Source organism: Paroedura picta, chromosome 6, assembly GCF_049243985.1.
Source record: "Paroedura picta isolate Pp20150507F chromosome 6, Ppicta_v3.0, whole genome shotgun sequence".
NCBI lineage: Eukaryota > Metazoa > Chordata > Lepidosauria > Squamata > Gekkonidae > Paroedura > Paroedura picta.
Genome location: NC_135374.1, coordinates 74,988,476 through 75,009,613, shown reverse-complemented (window position 1 = coordinate 75,009,613; position 21,138 = coordinate 74,988,476). Strand labels below are relative to the sequence as shown.

The following is a 21,138-nucleotide window of genomic DNA, read 5'->3' as shown; positions in this document are numbered from 1 at the left end:
GCAGTAAGGAAGAAAACGAGAATTTACGTATGCAGAATGCTGGTAAACACAGGTTGTTATGTAGAATGTGTCACCCCTTGATCCCTCAAGCCAACAAAGAAGAGGGAAACTATGATCCTCTCATACGCTAACAACCGAGAGGATTACTTTAAAAGATAAAATACTCCTCTACCACCAGCAGCCCACAATTAAACTATGTTTTATTATGTTAGAAAAAGGCCTTTCAGGGTAGAAATCTTCTACTATATGGGCAATGGACTTTCCAGCATAAAAATCATTTTAAAAACTGGGCAATTTCTCTACCTCTTCTGCAAAGAACTCCTTGGCATATATTCACCAGAAAATCTTCGAGGTGATTGAATATACTTGTCTTCTTGTAACTGCTGGTGCCTTAAGACATTTTCATTCCATTTCCTTTCAAACTTACACGAAGTACCTAATGGTCTATGAAAAGCTGCCATTCCTTTTGTGCTTCCAGCAGCTCGACTATCTTTATGCATTTCTCTTTCTCGTACTTTGGAAGGATAAAGGGATTGATTATGCTCTTTGTGAGACATTTCTGAATATCTGGAAGTAAATTGGCATCTTCTATTTTCACTCCATTCTGGTGAATGCGTTCTACAAGGTTTATGACTATATATATCTTCTGAAGGAATTCTTTTCAGAATTGGTGAATGTGACCGACACTCATGAACTCGGTGGTGGTTAGTTTCATGTGGCATGTATCTCGAATTGACTTGTCCATGTTTCCCATCTTCCATTCTCCATGGCATAGGCTTCTTTGGATCTTTTCGGTAATCCTTGTATTCACAGTCATAATTAAAATGATTGTGCCTTTGTCTGTTGTGTTCCTGATTCCTGAAGGCAGGTGATAGAGACCTACAATATACAGAAAAATAGAATTCCAATGTAAGTGTTGCAGTATAACTTCTGTCAGCAAGTTTTATACTTAATGCAAACTTATGTCAAAGAACCTCTTCCTCTAGTTGCCAATAGTTGTTTATGGTACTTGGCCAGTTGGAGATGCAGACAATTAAAAAAAGCCCTGCAGATATAGAAGGTAATTTAAATAGACACAGAAGATACCGTATACACTCACATATAAGCCAACCCGCATATAAACCGAGGCACCTAATTTTACCACAAAATCTGGGCAAACTTATTGACTCGCATATAAGACAAGGGTGGGAAATGCAGCAGGCTACTGGTAAATTTACAGGGTGGCCTAAGCACTGAATCCATGCTCAGTCATCACAGGCTTTCCCATCCAGCTTCCCCCCCAACAAATACAGAAAAGTCAAGAGGATGAATAGCTGCTGGTTTTTGTAACCCTCTTTTCACTAACCAAAGCAGTCTCAAAGTGGCTTACAATTGCCTTCCCTTCCGCTCTTGACTCCAGACACCCTGAGAGAGAACAGACAGAACTGCTCTGTGAGGTCTGGCAAGAGAACCAAACAGTATCCCCCCAGGCCAGCAAAGCAGAGAAGAACAACAGAACCCAAAGTTGGCAACATACTACAAGTACAACAGCTATCAAACTGGGGGCTACAAAACACTGAAATAAAGAACTGTAAAACTGAAAACTGAAAGAAAGAACTATAAAAATCATCTTTTAAAATAAACACAACCCCAAGAAGAAAAGGCAAACAATGCTGCCCCTCAGATAAAAGAAGAAAAAAAACAGTAGGAGAAAGAAACAGTAAACCCCAAAGCCCACCCCACCCCACCCACAGAAACCAAAAGAATAATTTGGAAGAAGTGATTAGGAAAAGAAGGGGAAAAAATGTCAGAATCCCTCAGTCAAACCACTGATGTCCTACAAGCTGCCAGAGGTGAAGAGGGGAGCTTTCAAGATCTTTGCAGAAGGCAATGGTTGCTTGGGAGCAATTAGCTCATTTGCAAAAAGCTTAGCTTTTAAGATCTTTGCAGAAGGCAAAGGCTAACTAGGAGCAACTAGCTCACTTGCAAAGAGCTCAGCTTGCAAATGCAATGCCACTTGGAGCAGGCTGTTAATCAATTACCCGCGTATAAGCTGAGGAGGTCTTTTTAGTGCTAAAAACTGGGCTGGAAAACTCGGCTTATATGCGAGTATATACGGTAACTAAAAAAAGCATATGTCCTGTAGTAGCGAAAACCATTTTCAATACAGCGAGAAGCATTTTCAATACAGGTACATTTTTCCTATCACCCATGTTGGAGGCTTCTGAAGATTATATACATAAAAGTGATAATCTATTACACCATAAACACAGAAGGAAACTGAACTAATCAGGTCTCCCTGTGTATCTATCACCCCTTGCTCATCCGAATCAGTGATTAACACTTTCAAAACAGCTAACTAACCATATGTCTCTGTGAACTAGATGGTTTATCTCACAGTAAACCCAACATTTATTTACAATAATGGTATTTACAATTACTGCTTTACCCAATTCATAAGAAGTTATCTTCTTACACATAGTGTCCTTTGATAGCAACTTAATTGACATCTACATAATCTGTAGGAAATATTGAGCATTTACCTTCGTTTCCATCTTGGTGATCTTGACCTTGATCTAACCATCCTTTCATATGCTTATCAATTAATGTCTTGTACGTATCAATCTATAAGAAACATAAATAACTGTTCACTGATTGAATTGCTACAGCTGAAAATACTGACAATCTTTTACAAATGACCAGTTAAATATTTAAAAAATTCCGAAGGGTTTTTTAAAAATTGTAACATTAACTTTATGAAAAAGCAAGGCTCACAATAAAACTGTAATCATAACATTTAAAAAGTATTAACACAGAAAAAAACATGCTAAGAACTCACTTCAAAAAGGCATTAGCTGATGTCAGAAGCCTACAGTGGGCAGGAGTAGATATGTTATATGGATTAATGAAAACAGAAGATGCCCCTGTCTATAACTGTACCTAAAACCACCATACTGTTGATTTGCCTTTTTGTTTTTAAATCTTAGTGTTATTTATATATATTTTGTTTTAAGACAAATATAAAAGAAAATACAGAAGGTAAAAAAAATTTATATATCAAAAACAGGTGCTGTTGGGCCCCACAGCGCCAAAAGAAGAATCCGCATTCCCTTATTCCCGCATTCCCTTAGCGCACGGTCGTGTGAACACAGGGATTAGCCTTGGGTTGACTCCATACTCAGACCACTCTGGCCTTTTCCGCCCGTGTAAACCATATTTTCGACAGCCTGATTATATGACTTTTTCCTTGTGTTATAAATTTTAGTTGATTTCTTGATCTACAAGTAATTATGTAAACCATCTAAATCCACTGATTTGAGTTTTCCAATTCTTTGTCTTGCTTTTTTAATTCAATCAGCAATCCCATCCAAACCAGCCGCTTGACAATATAATTTTGCATTTGGAACATTCTATTTAAATTTATTTATCTCTGCCATTCTTTCAATGCTCTTTCTTCTATATGTATAGGTAACATTTGAAGCAAAGCATTCAGTTTTGGCAATACCTTCATTTTGATTGCAGAAATCTTGCCCGGCCAGGAAATTTAAAATTTGTATCAACATCCAGATCTTCTGTTAATTATTTTTTAGAAGGTAGCTATTTTGCTCAGTCATATTCATTTCCAAATGTTTAATGGAACTGGTGGCAACTATACATTCTATGCTCCTTATGGTGGCAACTATACATTCTATGCTCTTCTTCTTGTGCTAAAAACTTCAACATTATTTCAGTATTCTCTTTTAATATTGCAGCCAGAGAAGGATTCAAATTCTTCAATATGTTCCTTCCTTGGTCTAGTGGTTAAGAGCAGCAACCTTTAAGTTGGAGAACTGAGTTTGATTTCCCAGTCCTCCACATGCAGCCAGCTTAGTGACCTTGGGCCAGTAATAGTTCTCTCAGAGCTCTCTCAGCATCACCTACTTCATAGGGTATTTGTTGTCAGAAGAGGAATCGTAGGCAATGGTAAGCTGCTTTGAGACTCCTTCAGGTAGTAAAAAGCAGGGTGCAGGAACCCAGCTCTTCTTCTTCTTTCATTTAATCTGATGAAAGCTCTTTGACTAAAAGTCTTGAGCAATAAAATATATTTTAAAGTACCAATTTTCTCCTGGAAGTAATCACAAAGGCTGTCTGAATAAGGAAACTTTTCTTCCCTATATGCCGCTTTTCCCTACCCGAAGGAGACTCAAAGCGGCTTACAGTCGCCTTCCGTTTCCTCTCCCGGCAACAGATACTCTGTGAGGTGGGTGAGGCTGAGAGAGCCCTGATATCACTGCCCGGTCAGAACAGTTTTATCAGTGCCGTGGCGAGCCCAAGGTCACCCAGCTGGTTGCATGTGGGGGAACGCAGAATCGAACCTGTCATGCCAGATTAGAAGTCCGCACTCCTAACCACTACACAAAACTGGTTCTAAGAGGGAGAGTTCAATTCATTAATATTCACGGAAGGTTTGCCTTGAATTTCTTGAAAAATTTCCCTCAGATTCCCTTATGTGGTTCCTCTGCTTGCAATTATTCAGCCAGTTGCTTAGTTTGTTCTTCTGTTATGATTATTCTTCTACCATTTGGTAGATATACCTCTATTTTCCATCAGTATCTTATTCCTTTCTTTTGTAAAATCTGTCTGAGAAAATCAAGTACTTTCCTTTTCCTTAACATGCTTATTGGTAGATCCTGAAAGATCTGCATTTCTTTTTCTGCTATTTTAAGTGGAGACTCTTTTTGCTTCTTTAATATAGAATTTCATGTTTTCCTGTGAGCAAAAGGCAGATCTTGAATTTACTCCAAATAACTGGTCAAAATCAGGGTAGTCTCCTTGAATCTTTAAATAGTTCTGAAGTAGGCCACGGAAGCTCTACCTCCTAAAATTTTCTGAACTGTCTCTAACATGCAAATTAGATCTACATTGAACTTCCAGGGTTTCAATTTCTTTGGCAGCTTTCTCAATCTAACAATCTTGCCTTTCCAATTGTGTATCACTGTCTTATTTTTCTTTGATACAATTTCTTCTAATTTTGTATTTATTACTTATAATTCATCTGATAGTTCTTGATATACTTCTTGAATACTCTTCTGTGTTCTTTCATCAGATTGTTGCACCTGAGTTACCAAAGCACTACTGACTGTGATAATTTCTCCATCACCTCTGTGATGCCCTGAACTGTTACTAATATTCTACCATTTTAAACTTCTCTCACAAGCAGCAAACTTTTGTAGGAGGTTAAGCAATTTTCACTGACTCCCTGAATATAGCACTTCGGTAACTTATCCCATACCATACCCAAAGATCCCCAAGCTCAAGAATGCTATCTTTATCTTGCATATTATAACAGACTGCATTCTAATGAGAGGCAAAGTTTCATTGCTACTATTTCAGCAGACAGGACACTAACGAACTTTTGCAGTCTTGCAATGGAGTATCAGGACAGGGGTGAGGAGCAGCGTCTCTGTGGCATGTCCACCAAGGTCTAAACACTGCGTAATCAGATGTGAAGTCAGCCCACCTGACAACTGATCAGCCACCTCTTTCTTACTTCCCCACAACTCAAAATAGAAGAACTGTCTGGAATATAAAGCAGTGCAAGGAGAAATCAGGACACTGTCACTGAGACTGCTGACGCCTACCTGGCACAGAAGCTGCAGGAGCACCCTCAGTCCTTAGATAACTACATTGCCAAAGCAGTAAGCATTAGCAGAGTTAAAGACTGCATACAAAAACAAGTAATGTCTGATTGCAAAATAATGTTGCCAGGTTTATTTTAACAGTAATATATAAACATTAAACAAATACTTATCGCTGAAAACAATAATTTATAGCCCTAGGCTGCAATCTATTCACTTTGTCACAGAACTCAGAGGAAGTTGCTAGGGGCTGAGCAATCCTCCATCTGCATAACTGCACCTTTTCCTTTGCTATTTCCCCATTCCATTTCTCTCCAATTTCTCAATAAGACTGGACTGGCATATCAGCAAAAGCAATCTATTGATAAAGCTAAACAGAGTTCATGATACTACTTGTTGAAAATGATTTGCTAGGTACATACAGATCAATATATTCGTCCCACCCACTGCCCCCCACTCCCATGACATACTGAAACACCCTGACTTTAAAAAGGTGGGCTGACTACTTTCCCAAGAGAACAAATTGCCCAGTTACATGCAGGTGCCACTTTCAGCACCCAAGGTCAAGCTACAGGCAACACTTCAGTTGCTTCCGTCTTCCAGCACCATCCTGTCAACCTAACTCCAGCAATTCTATGCAACAGATCAAAGGTACAGTACAAAGTGAAACAACATAGTTGAACAAAAGCTTGCATTCTTCCCAGGCTAGAGCAATGACGTTCCTCAGCACACTCTGAAACCATGAGGAGATGCTGCTGTATTAGCAGATCCTGACAGCTAGAAAGTGACGGAACCTTGGGCTTTTCCGAGTTTGACAAATAATACTGAGAAATAGCTATGACAGATTTATGGATGCTTTGTAAACTTTTGAATAAGAATATTCATTTCTAATATAGCAGCAAAACATCTCCCCCCCCCCAAAAAAAAAACCCAGCTCCAGATTCTGAAATATGCTTCTTTCAAGCATGTTTATGTACATGATTACAGTGTTGCTCAAGCAGAGAGAATGAACAGTGACACAAAATAAAATTGGACTTTTTTTCAGCTTGTGCGGCTCGCTTTCATTCTGAGGAAGTTGTATGGGCCGAAGCGGGGGGGGGGGGGAAGCAGAACCACTGACAACAGTAGGGCCAGGTTTGGACATGGAACACAGAAGGAGAGTAATACTGAGGTGGGAGTAGCCTAGTTATCATCATTGCAGATCTTCTTGGTCTGGTTGTAATTGACACAAATGTACTGCAACCACACCAAGATCTACAATGATGACAAATAGGCTGCTCCCACCTCAATATTACTCTCCTCCTGTGCTGGGGATAATGCCCATCAAGGCTTCTGGCTGCCTTGCTCTGAAACATTCAAAGGACAGAAGGACCTTCATGCAAGTGATGTCTTATTTAGTATTGTTTTGAAAAAACATACTCACCAGAAAAGGGGAGATTTGGGTTGCAATCTCAGCAATGGGACAGGTCTAACCATCCCCAATATTCCTTTTAGATAATAAAAAAGCAGTCCTAAACTGTGTTACTTCCTCTTAAATCTACTGAAGTAATGGGCTTGTGGTCACACCCCAGTTCCCCAAAGCCAAGTCCACAGACTTTAGAGAACAGGGTGGCCCACGAGAAGTCAAAACAGTTACAAAACCCAAGAAGGCAGATAGTCTATCCTCCTTGGTTGGTAGTCTGCCACCACCTCTGAATGGGTCCCTAGGCGTCCAAGACCCAGCGGCAGTCTTGAAGCCTATCAAGGAATTACCAGGGAGCTTGACCCTGTCCAGGGACAAGTCCCACAATCAAAAGGCTTAGTTGGTAGTATGGCACAAGTTAGGCAGGCTAGGCTTCGTCTTAGCTTGTCTCAGAATCAAATGACAAAGTTCTAAAAAATAAATTGGTATTTATTACAGTGCACAAATATAATTATACACTGGGAGTGATTAAAAAAACATTATACAATATATCTAACACAAGATACTCACAAGAATGGCAGGATGACAAGACAGAATTTCAAAGTTGCAGGTTCACAAGGCACAGACAAGGGTTTCCCCAAAATCTGAACAACGGTATGTTACAATAGAAAACCTTTATGGCTGATTCCCACATGGGGTCTTGGGCACAAAAATCAATAATATCCAAATTAACAATGTATTCATTAACCAATAGGGTTACTAATGTCAAGTTAGATGAGCCAATCCTGAAGCAGATGATGTAATGTCGACTCATCTCATTCAAGGCCCATTTCTCACAACAAGTTAACTGGGAACAACTGAAGCCAATTGTCTTATCAGTAGGTGCAGATAGTGTGAGGCTTCTCAAGGGCACAGGTGCAACTAAGTGGCACTACATTCTTACACTATGAGAACAAAGACTTTCTCAGGAGGCCCACTAAAGATTTTGCAAAGCCAAAGCCAGAACCAAAGTTTCAGGAACAAGAATTTAAGCTACTATTTCACTGCAGGGCTTAAATCAGTGTATGACTGCACCATATTTACACATTCTTCAAAGTTACATCTAATTTGGCCACCATTACGGGGCTCAATTTGAAAATCTGCCTATATTTCAACTTTAACTGCCTGAAGTTTTTCCTTTGCCAAACATACACAGGATCATTATTGAGGTCTAATCAAGCTTTTCAAATACCCATTTGAATTATGTTTTAATATTTTTATTTCAAATTCATCTTTGATGAAAGAACATAAATCTACTGACTTTATTGTTAGGTTAATTAATTTATATATTATCAGTACAGGTGGACTGAGCATCTATAAACATTCTATAATTAGTGGCCAGGATCTAGAAAGCTGTAACAGGAGGGTAACCCTGGGTGTGTTTAATAATGTTCTTACCACTGAAGGATGTTCTTTCTCTGATGGCCAGTGGAATCCGATGCCTCATCATTAACTGCTTTTGCAAGTTTCTAGATTCCAAAGCAGTTTGTCAGATGGGCAACTGCTCAAAAAACACACACAATTTTAGATCCCTGTTAACGACATGGAACTAGTAAAACATTTGATTTCTGTTTAAATTGTTCAGTTTCTATTCTATTTTTAAATCCTACTGAATTATCTTTCTCTAGTTCAGGACTTTAGTGCCTGTTTATTAATGTTAAAAGTAAATTTCAGGGAAATGATAAGTAAGAATCCAAAGGCTACTATCCAAATATCTAGCGATCTCCCATATGAAATCTAAACATCCAAAGCATAAACAACAGGACTTTGGTCACTGAAGTTCTCTCTTTCACTTGTTCAAAAATGCCAGAGATTGAGTGTCTTCCAGACCAAGGATGGTTTTGTTTTTATCTAGAGGATTTTAATAGCGGTAGTTGTTTCTAAAAAGTCCTGCATTTCAAAAACTCCCTTTGCTTTTCCATCAAACTCCATTTTCCATTTACAGAATATGGATGTGGACTCAGTAGTTCCCTAATATGTACTTGCATAAAGGGTTGCATAAAGGGTAGAGTTTTCCCACTCCCACAAAGAACGTATTAACATTACCATCTCTTTTCATCATTTTATTTTTAAAAGCACCTACCCAATGGATAAAAGCACCTACCCAATGGATGAGTGGTATTCCCCTGTGATTTACAATTTCAATAATGCATCCTAAACTTCAAGACTCCACAGAGTTGTCATTTACGAGTAAAATAACCTTCCTACTCCTTGTCCCAAATGATTACAGAAAGCCAAGAAAATCATCATAAAAATCACAGCTCTACCAAACTAGAAGCTGGATATGTGTGACTGAAGTCACAGCCAAGAAAAAAGCTTTCTTGCCCAAATCAGCATCCAGGCACATTGGTAGCGTGGGAAAGACTGACATCATGCTTTGGGATAAACAGAGCCAGCATAATCTCAGTGCAGACACTCCTTCTGCCTTGTGGAAATAAATTGTTCATACATTTTAATGCTGGGCCTTTAAAATTCACCCCAAAGTCAAGTGATTTAACATCCAGACAAGCAGTTTTCAGGAGAAAACAGTTTACTATGGAAATTGCTTATAATTTGTTTTGCTACTCTTCAAAGACAAAAGAACAATAGTTTAAAATCTGTCCAAAATCTATAATCCTAAAATCCTTTCAGGCACAACAACTTGGATCTTAGCCTTGCTTCTTTAAGCCTCAACAATTAAAATACAGGAAACCAGGATGTGTTTCAAGGCATACTTCTGGTAAAGAAGCACTGCATATCAGATGCTTTTTTAGATTTAAGGATTTAATTTAAAAGCCTTTTCAAGGCCTTATTCTCTTTTACTGTAACTTCAACCTTTATGGGAAGATGTTGATGACCAAGTCAAAGACAGGTCTACTCACTCACTCACTCACTCACTCACTCACTCACTCACTCACTCACTCACTCACTCACTCACTCACTCACTCACTCACTCACTCACTCACTCTGTGATTTAGTTCCCGCCACTCCCCGAAGGCTTGTGGCGGGTTACAAGTGTCAGATAAAATATTTAAAAACCCCATTAAAACCCCTGACATAAAAACCATAAAATACCACAATATCAACAGTATAGAATAAAGATACGGTGAAAACATCGTCCCATCTCTAACATCCCCAGCAATGCACCCAGGGGGGGGGGGAGAAGGGTGAGGAGGGGACAGATGGAACTCAAAAGCTGCCACTCCTATAGGGGCCACAATCGTCCTTGCTGCCCAGCCTCAACCATAGACCTGGTGGAAGAGCTTCGTTTTGCAGGCCCTGCAGAATGCTGAAAGCTCCCGCAGGGTCCACAACTCTTCAGAGAACTCATTCCACCAGGTCGGGGCCAGGACCGAAAAGGCCCTGGCCCTGGTCAAGGCTAGGCATGCTTCCCTGGGGCCGGGAATGACCAATAGATTAGAACCCGCAGAGCGCAAGGCCCTGAAAGGGGCATAAGTTCCCTCAGATATGCGGGTCCCAGACCGCGTATGGCCTTAAAGATCAAAACCAAAACCTTGAACCGTATCCTGACAGCTACTGGCAACCAGTGCTGCTGCCTCAGCACAAGCTGGATATGGGCCCTCCACGGTGTTCCTGTGAGGACCCTAGCAGCTGCATTTTGGACCAATTGTAATTGCGTCCCTGCCAGGGTGGGTAAGCGCGTTTCCTGGTCTGCCCCCTTCCCCCCAGCCACAGGACCTTCATCGTCGAGGGGTTGAGTTTCAGGCGGCTCTGCTCAAACCATTCAACAATGGTTTCCAAACATCTGGCAAATGGATCTGGGGGGGGGGGGAGTCCGGGCGGCCATCCATGAGGAGATAGAGCTGGGTGTCATCAGCGTACTGATGGCAACCCAGCCGAAAGCTCTGCACCAGTTGGGCCAGAGGGCACATAAAGATGTTAAAAAACATGGGGGAGATAACTGCGCTCTTAGGGACCCCACAGGGGAGCTGATAAGGGCACGATAGCTCATCCCCCACTGCCACCCTCTGCATCCGGTTATGGAGAAAGGAACGTATCCAGCGCAAAGCTGTGCCCCATTATCCCCGTCCCGGCGAGGCGGTGAGCCAGCAGGTCATGGTCAACCACGTCAAACGTGGCTGACAGATCTAATACAACTAGCACGGCTGACCCGCCTTGATCCAACTGGCAATGAAGATTATCCAACAAGGCAACCAGCACGGTCTCCACTCCGTGGCCAGGATGTAAGCTAGAATGATATCGATCAAGCGCCGAAGTGGTAGCCCAGCAATCTGTTCACTTCGGGTAAAGAGATCAGTCTGAAGCCATCAAACGTCACCTCCAAAGGTGGCCAACAGGCCACCAGTTCATTTACTGTATCAATTGTAGCAGGGAGGTCGTGGCGGAGCGACAAGATTTTTTCCATAAAATAGCTTGCTAATGCCTCACAGCCAAGTTCCAATTGACTAACATTTTGGCGCCGCTCCTCAAGGGCGGTAAGAGACCGAACTACCCTAAATAATTGAGCCAGGCGTGAGCTTTCGGATGCAATTTCCATGGCAAATAATTCACATTTTGCCACTTTCACCGCCATCTCATACGCCCTCATAAGTGTGCAATAAGATGTTCTTGCAGCTTCGTCATGAGTCTTCCACCACACTCGCTCTAGTTGTCTCACGTCCCTCTTCTTCTCCCGGAGCACCCCAGTATACCAAGGTGCCCGTTTGAGTTGAGGGCAGAGAGGACATCTAGGGGCAATCTCGTCTATGGCCGCCCCAAAGCAGGACTGCCAGTGCTCCAACAGAGCCACCAACGAGACGCCAGGAGGCATCGGGTCCCGCAGAGCACTCCGGAAACCAAGTGGGTTCATAAGTCTCTGTAGGCGGGCAAAAATACGCCCTCTACCCAACTGGGGAGGGGGTGGTATCTTGATCCAAGCCTGCAGGGCACAGTGGTCTGACCATGGTATGTCCTAAGCTGTATTCAGAACCACCTCTACCCCAGCACTGAAGATCAAGTCAAGGATATGGCCAGCCTGATAGGTGGGCTCAGCAACAAATTGCGAGAGCCCTAGTGGTGCCATGGATGACACCAGGTCCAGACCAAGTCCTGAAGATGGCACTTCCGCGTGGACGTTGAAGTCCCCCAGGATTAAAAGCCTGGGAAACTGCAAAACCCAGGTGGCCGCCACCTCCAGCAAACCTGACAGGGCTTCTGGCGAAGCGTTGAGTGGCAAAAGCGATTGAGGGCAAAAGAAGAAGGGGACAACATTGCACTTTTTAACTGATGTGCAGAAATTGCCTATGTAATAATAATAATAATTAATAGGCTATAGTAATCACTGTGCAGAAATTGCCTATGTAATAATAATAATAATTAATAGGCTATAGTAATCACTGTGTAGAATCAGTGGGTGGTATTTTATGTGTTTGCTAATACTAGAGTGTCTACATTTTAATTTTTTTTAAACGGGCTCTATATTTACTAATAAATTTAAAGTTGCTAAGGTTCTTGCAAGAATCACTTAATTGGAACGAGCCTCTGGGTCAACTAGTCCAACCCCCTGAAGAATGCAGGAAATTCACAACTACATTAACAACCTGCTATCAGAAAACTAATTAAGCTCCTAGGGTTTAAGTGCATGCCTATATCAAAATCAGACCTAACAAGAGTAATTTGGAACATAGCAGACCCAAATGGTTGCTTCTTGTACTCTTTAATTCACAGTATATAGTTGCCGACCAGAATTTAGAAGAGGTTCAGTTCTATAACAAGTAGCATCTTTTCATTTAAATCTGTACACAGTTTTGTTGTTACTTGCTGTCATGTCCAATGACTTCTGCCCAAATATCAAAGGAAGATGCATGCAGAATGACTGCTTGTTTTGTGTTTTCCGAAAGTCTGTATAACCAATTGCATTCACTGTAGATGTTAAGTTTAACTTAAAGAGCAGTCTATCAGAACTTTTATGGTTTAAAATTAACAAGTTCAGGATCTATCTATCCAACATAGATATTCTTACATATTATTAATGAATAAAAAGTACATCTACAAGCAGACAAGAAATTCCAGTGGAAATCAACAGGGTTGACTTTTGGACAGGTGGTGAGCTCTCCCTCACTGGCAGTTGGATACACACTTTTCTTGGATGCTTTAGGATGCTTAGGGCTAATCCTGCGTTGTGCAGGGGGTTGGACTAGATGGCCTGTATGGCCCCTTCCAACTCTATGATTCTATGACAAACAAGAACTTTTACACTAAGGACACCAGCCAGGTATAAAGTAAGCAAACCTAGAAATGTAAAGTTTTAAAAAAGCTAAAACCATGGGAGGAAAAAATACCCCCCGGGTTTTTTTTATGGGGGGCACAGAAAATTGGGAGAAAAATCAAGATGTATGCAATACTTATTTTCCTACCATACCTAAATCTATTTTGCAATATAAACAGCATAATTAAGATAAGTCTACCAGTTGGTATATTTATGAAATTTCAAAGTATAAATGCCTTACTTTTCTATAAGCTAATTTACAAATATACCCAGTACTGAAGGAGAGAGTTGTCCCCTGCTGCACCTTATCCTATGCTAGCACAATTTACATTCTCAAAAAAAATAAAACCTTCATATGAGTTTTCTTTAGTGCTCCCAAACAATTGTAAATTTTAAAAGAAAAACTGCAAAGTTCGCAGACTGTTCCATGTTATAGGTTTTGAGTTAATAAAACTTTGTCTTAAAGGTTTTTCACTCATCTCAAAAGAAAATGACTTTGTTTTCAGTGCTTCCCCAAATCTCCAAATTTTTCATTTGGGAAAAAATGATTGCTATAAACATGAATAAAACCTTGACAAAAATCATTTCAAAGAAACATTTCAGAATATGTTTCCAGTGCTCCCCAAATCAATTTTTCTACTGAAAAAAGAAAAGAAAAAGCACTCTGAACCCCCCTTTCCCCCCTGTTTCCCTCCCCCCTAACTTCACATCTCAAAGTCAGCCAAAACTCATAGTTTAAAACAAAGAATCTCTGACTTGAATTGTTTTATTGGTTTCACTCCTAGCCTGTGCAATGCTGAACAGTTACTTGGGAGAAAGTTCAACGAAAATCAATGGGGTTTCCTTCAAAGTAAACATTTTTACCTTTTAACAATAGACTAGGGGTAAGTGGAGAAACAAGACAAAAATTCACAAGTAGTCCCCTGCAGAACAAACGCAAATAGCCACAGCAGAACATAATGTGATACATGAGCCCTTGCCAGTACTTCTTGCTAATAGCACAAGCATCTCAAAGCCCAAGGCCACAAACCCCACATTTGCTCAGGATTAGGCAGCACATGCTGCACTAGCTCTCTTATTCTGAGCAAGCACAAATGAAAATATAAGACAGCAGCAGAGGATTAGGAATGCCCCTAGCTAGCTGCTTATTTATCTCCTTCATTTATAGTCCAACTTTATCCCCAATGAAGCCACAAGGCAGCTTACACTGTTTTCCTCCACTTTATCCTCACAACAACCCTGTGAAGTACGTTGAGTCGAGAGTGTGTTTCTGGCCCAAGGTCACTGGACAATCTTCCAGGTCAGAGTGCCAATTCAGACTTGGGTCCCCCATATCCTAGTCTGTCACTCTGAGTACCATATCATTATGCACACTGTGAGGAAATGGGGAGAAAAACCTCCTTCAATACAAGAAGTCATGATCATGCAATGAAATTGACTGGCAGTAAGTTTAATGTTTACAGAACTATACAGACCAGGCTTTCTCAAACCAGGGTTTCTTGAAGCCCTGGGGTTTCTTGACAGCCCTAGGTTTCCAGAATGGGTGGCAGTTGGTATTTAATATTTTTTTTAAATCTCTTAAACGTTTATCAGGAGATATAACCATATATGGTTATGTCAACCTGCCCCTGTCCTAAAAAGTGGCCAAGGTTGTGCCTCAAGGCCAGGGGGGAAGGGGAGGGGCCCCTGGCAGGTGTGTACACAGTTATACTTCCCAACTGTATTCTGGATGATCTTGCCACTTCTGAGGTTTCTCAAAGCCTGAAGGATGTTTCCGGGGTTTCTTGAGAAAGGCTGGTTTTTAAAATATTTTTAATTTTAAATATTTCTCATCTTGCATCCCTATTCAGGAGATCAGCCCTGACTGCTCCTTAGAAGGCCAGATCCTGAAGATGAAACTCAAATACTTTGGCCACCTCATAAGAAAGAAGGACTCCCTGGAGAAGAGCCTAATGCTGGGAGCGACTGAGGGCAAAAGAAGAAGGGACGACAGAGAATGAGGTGGCTGGATAGATTAATTGGCTGCCTTCACATCACCACCCTGATACGGCCTTCAACCATTCCAAAACCTGGAGTCACTTTTACCCCCAGGCAATGTTTTGGGACTCAATGAACAGAAAGCATGTGGCAGGAAGCTGAATATCATTACTGTCATGTGACAGGAAATGGAAGCTCCAAAATCTCTGAACCTGCTTATGCTGAAAGGGAATCTTTTGTGTTACTTGAGAAATCACCTAACAGTCCTGCTATTTGCAGCATGTGTGCAAAAAAGAAGCAGGAGGTACAATACCCTTACTCTCTCAAAATGTATGTGCAAGGCAACAAGTCCTTCCACAAGCAGCCAGAAAGGCAGCATTATAGGGCCTAGTGATCCAGCAGTTGATCTCACCAATTCACCTTGAGACCTCACATGGGTGAAAATCACTGTTCTAGAATACTATTATTATATTTATAATCCTAGAAAGCCCACACATAATTCATAGGGAAGCTGTTCTAATCAGTCTACAAAACAAAAGTTTACAAAAAAACTTCAATATAATTTCAATAATTTAATTAATAATGCAATCTCATAACTGCAATAATATGAATACCTTGCAGGCCCATCTATTCCTAGGAAATTAAGCTCTACATATAGGGAGTGTTTACTTCTTCCAGAAGGATAATACTGAAGAGTAGTAAAAGTCAAATAGGTAGATGCTAGAGGGACTGGCATGAGCCCAAATTAGATTTGATCCTACCAGCTTTCCTGCTAATGCAACAGGAGCTTTTTAGCCATGCAGGTACCATAAGCCACTAAGCAGCCTTTTCAAAGACATTCTTATTTTTGATACAGCAGAAAAACGGTTAGGATCCAACTCACAATGTCAGGTCAAGGAACTATCTTGGCAAATAGCTCTTGCCCTGGTTGATTTTTTAAATCATTTTGCTGTAATCTATGATGGCCCTGAGCCTCTTATGGCGCAGAGTGGTAAGGCAGCAGACATGCAGTCTGAAAGCTCTGCCCATAAGGCTGGGAGTTCGATCCCAGCAGCCGGCTCAAGGTTGACTCAGCCTTCCATCCTTCCGAGGTCAGTAAAATGAGTACCCAGCTTGCTGGGGGGTAAATGGTAATGACTGGGGAAGGCACTGGCAAACCACCCTGTATTGAGTCTGCCAAGAAAACACTAGAGGGCGTCACCGCAAGGGTCAGACATGACTCGGTTCTTGCACAGGGGATACCTTTACCTTTATGATGGCCCTGCTCTCAGAGCAGGAATCACAGTAAAAGAATTTCATTTCTACAATGTCTGTCTTTTAATGGTGGCATCCATTGTCCAGAATACATATGAATATGAGGTTTTAGTGTTTCAATTACTACATACGAAACACAAGACTATCAACTGCTCCAGGTTTTACGCAGGTAGCTACGGAAGAAAACATTTGGTGAACAACATGATCCTGTTTCCTTCATTCCATTTTCACCATGACATATATATAACTGAGCTCAGATCTATAGGGCACACAATGCTTTTTATGAGCTTCAGCTAATAAATTGGCTATGGCTGATTTCTGAACGTTTTGATTAGGACACTGTGATCCAACCTCTGACTGCATTCAGGTTTGGTTATTACAATATACTTTACTGTGAAAGTGAAGACCATGGAAAAAAACCTTTCAATTAGTTCAAAACACAGCAATCAAGTTGCTGCCAAGGATACCACTGTGTTGAAAAATGCATTCTGACTGCATTGCCAAGCACAATTCAAAGCACTGGTCTTATGTTTAAAATCCTCATTCTGGAACATGGTACCTAAGGATCATCTTACCTCATACTGAACAAATTTAGAGTCCAATGGCATTTTAAGACCAACAAAGTTTTATTGAAGGTATGAGCTTTCACGTGCAAGCACACTTCCTCAGATACAATATTGTTCTGCCACTTTAGATCAACACGGCTACCCACTTGAATCTTACCTCATACTGTTAAGCACACTTGTTAATATATTACTTATGGTTCCCCTGATTATGGAATAACTAGAAATAGAGCCCGCTGTGACTAAGACAGCAGGTGCTAGGAAGGCCGCGGGATTGTGGCAGCGCAGCAGGGAGGGCTCGGAGGGTGGGCGGGGCACGGGCAGCGATGTGTCGGGAGCGGTCGCGGCCTACCTGAGGTGGGTCCATGCAGGGGGAAGACGGGGCTGGCTGTAGGGAGGCGTCATGGGAGGCCAGGAGGCAGGCAGCAGGCTCGTCGGACATGCTCCAGGGCTTGCGGTTGAGGTTCGGGCGGCGTGTGGGCGGGTTGGGCGTGTAACGCAGTGGAGGGCCAGTCAGCGGCGGGCTTCCTCTCGCGGGGCGGCGTGGGGAGGCAGGGGTGTGTTGGCGTCGTGGCAGCGGGTGTTCCCGGGTGTGGCCGGGCTGTGGCAGCCGTCATGAAGTGCGGGGCAGCGGCAGGGGGCCGTGGGGCGACGGGCGCTGGATGGACGGGCTGTCGAGGGCGGCGGGGAGCTCGCTGTTGGGCGGCGGGCGGCAGAATGGCGGTGGCGCGGCTGCAGCGAGCGCAGCCAAGGAGGGGCGGATCGGTAGGCGCGATTCGTCAGTCCGGTGGCAAGGGACCAATCGCGAGCCACACTGCGGGCGGCTCGCGATTGGTCCCCTGCCGCCAGACTGACACTCTGAGGGCCCAATCAGCAGGCGCGATTGGGCCCTGCAATTGTCAGTCATGGGGAAGGGGCCAATCGGCACCCTTCCTCATCACGGACAGGGCCCTCCTTAGGTGCCCTTAACCGATTATTTAATCCGCTCCATCGGAGCGGTTTAAAGATGCCCCACGTGCTGAATGTCCTCTACCTTGAAGTTCTCCTAGTGTCTCTGGCTTGTGGGCTTCAGGTGAAAAAAACATTTTCATTCAGGCTTTTAACAAATTTTATTACCTTGCATTTAAAATGTCCCATCAATTAAACTGGTTGCTTTTATACCATTTTTATAATAAAGTTATACTCCTGTTTTTTTCATGTTTTCAAATACTGAGAGTACTGTACTGCTTTGTCCTTTACTAGCCCATTGGTAGACATTTATCATATTACTTACATTTATGGCCTATTGATACTTCAGGATTATCTTCTATTTAGTTTTTTTAGTCCCCTAGGTATAAGTGATGTTCAGCATAGGGGTAAATGCACATGATTATTCAGATGGTTGAGTATTTATACATAGTCTTATTATTTATGATATATAAATACAGTGAAGGTTTACATAGCTTATTTTTACCCTTCTACTGGAAGAAAGCTCTACAATTAACTGAACCGAGCTGTAGGATACAACCTAAGATATGAACCAAAGAACTTAGTACATTCTTTTCTCATGAAACTTGTTACAGCAAACTGTTTTGCCAAGAGTAATAGGATGCATGCTAGACTGTTTTAGAAGATTTCCCCACAATTTTGCCCTAGAGCAGTGGAAAGTGGAAGTCAGTCTAAATCAGACTACTATTTCTGAAAAATGCATTTAAACTTTAAAAAAAAGCCAAAAGTTGAGATAAATTCTACACGTGTTGAGACGATTACTCTAAGAAATACTTTGAACAGCTCCAAATACATGTAACAGATACTGTCCCAGGAGTGCAAACCCCTTATATTTAGATTAGAATTTATTCCTTCAAAATGCTAGTTTAAAATTTACCAATAGTTTAAACATTGTTTTATTAAAAATGAAACACTGTAGATAATTATGATAAGTCTTATACAAACTTGCAACAAGTCTTCATAAGATTGCAATGACCATAACAGTAGTCCTTAAACTAGCAGGCACAGCATATGTGCTGTAAATCGTCACAACACAAATTATGTTTTCCAACCATAACAGGTCCATATGAACTTTACTAGAAATTGAATGACATATCAATGAATCTATTCATAAAATCAGCTACCTCATACCTACAGCAAAGCATAAACATTTATGAATGTATTTATTTGTACTTGATGATTGATGAGAAGTCCCAATTTTTATTTTATTAACCAACAGCATGGACACAGCCTTTTCATTTTACGTAAACGCTATTCAATCTAGTTATCAGTCCTTTTTTCTTGAAAGTTCTGGACCCCATAATCCAGTACACCAGTCTTCACACAAAGACTGCCATCTGCAAGTACAGGTTCTTTGCTTAGCATCTTTCCATATGCACAGAAAGGGCCAAATGAAAATTCATTACTCTCCCAATTAACTTTCTTCTCTAGGCAGATATCATTGTACGGTGCATAAGCTATGTGGGCAGCAGGTCTAGACAGTTCACATTAGGCACCTAAGAAATACAAAGCTCCACTTTGTCACAAACCAATGGGTTTTAATATTTAAGCAATAATTACTGTGCACTCTTGCTCAGTAAATATAAGAATTATTAAATGAAAGATTTACAATTCTATGCATCATTTTCCCCAGTGATTTAAAATTGCTTTGATGTAAAGTCTCTTCAAGGCAAGAACACAAAAGAAGAGACAACACTATGAAATGGCACCTGCTGACGAAAACAGCATATGTGCAAAACCATCTTAAGGCAATTGAATCAAAATTAATTTGCAGCAGTGTACCTGGTGTAAGATATATACACACATACACACTGAATTGTTATTTATAACTATGTGATCTCAAATCACTGACCATACCTCTGATTTTACTGACCATACCTCTGATTTCGTCAACTGCTTCCCAACATTTTACAGACAGGCTTCACAACTTGCTGAATGCTACTTAACCACACATCCATGTAGGAATAAGGACTCCAGGTTATATTCCCCATCCCCCAATCCTGTTAACAAATCTACTAAAAGGTCAGAAAAATCAGTGGACTTCTATTGGGAGGTATGTAAATATTTTATCAAATGAATCCCTCCATCTCTCTCCCCTCCCCCTTTCTTCTATCAGGGTGGGTTTAGATGTTACAAAGAACCAGTAAAGCAAATATATGAGTCACTCCTCCATCTTCTTTGAAATTGTCATATGAAGACAAATCACTTCCAAGAACAGACCCATGAACTACAGATACATCTTGATACAAGAAAGATTTATGACCCCTCCCCCATGAAAATCATCAATTTTTGTTGAATCTACTGGCATCTAACACTGCTTTTAACTTCACCTGCTATTGTACAGACAGAGCACATTTAGGTGGGTAGCCCTGTCAGATTTTACTAGTAGACCAAAATGTGAGTCCAATACCACCTTAAAAGCCAACCTACAGGATATTTGGTGTGTCAAAACTCTCTTTGTGAGACACCAGCCACAACATGTACCTGACAAACATGTAATCTGTACCTGACAAAGTGAGCTCTGACTCATAAATGCTTACACTTGGGAAAATGTTGATCTTTGAGGCGCTGTGTGTGTTGTCAAGTCACAGTTGACTTACAGTGACCCCATAGGGTTTTCAAGGCAAGAGAATTTTAGAGGTAGTTTGCCACTGCCTTCCTTTGCTTAGTGACCCTGCTTCCTTTCTGAGGTCCCATGAGATCTGTCTAGCCTGGCCGATCCAGGTTGGAGCTTTTAAAGGTTTTGCCAAACTCGTATTTTGTTCTACATATTCAAGTTCCTTTAACCAGATGCAAATAAGAATAACTTCAGACTTCTCCAGTTCTGCCTTATTTCCAAAGCATACTCAGAATTATTTCACAACACAACAGATTATTAACACGATTCCCTAAAGTCACTGCCCTGTATTTATCTGGCATTTGGGGCATGCAGCTTCAGCAGGCAAGGAATGTGCTGCCATAACTGGGACACTTAGATGCGTCCGTTTGTATTCCAAGCGAACTAACTGAAAGAGCCACAGCCACATCGTTCGCTTGATGCCATGCCTCTTTACCCTGACGCAGAATAAGCAACCTTCCGACTATACTTTATTTTCATTTTATTTCATGAAG

The 21,138-nt window shown here is 41.3% G+C and overlaps 1 protein-coding gene across 2 annotated transcripts in view; it reads right to left on the bottom strand.

Annotated features, from left to right (window-relative positions):
* Positions 1-21,138, bottom strand: part of BCLAF3 (BCLAF1 and THRAP3 family member 3) — a 49,785-nt gene that overhangs the window by 28,157 nt on the left and 490 nt on the right. The window contains exons 1-3 of one of the 2 annotated variants that reach the window (XM_077343088.1): positions 8,437-8,539; positions 2,523-2,604; positions 304-879 (exon numbers count right to left, since the gene is read on the bottom strand). In XM_077343088.1, the coding sequence (XP_077199203.1) occupies positions 304-879; positions 2,523-2,563 (617 nt within the window). In that variant the 5' untranslated portion in view covers positions 2,564-2,604; positions 8,437-8,539. Of the gene's footprint in view, positions 1-303; positions 880-2,522; positions 2,605-8,436; positions 8,540-21,138 lie in introns of those variants that run through there. The other variant, XM_077343087.1, reaches the window with a different exon arrangement.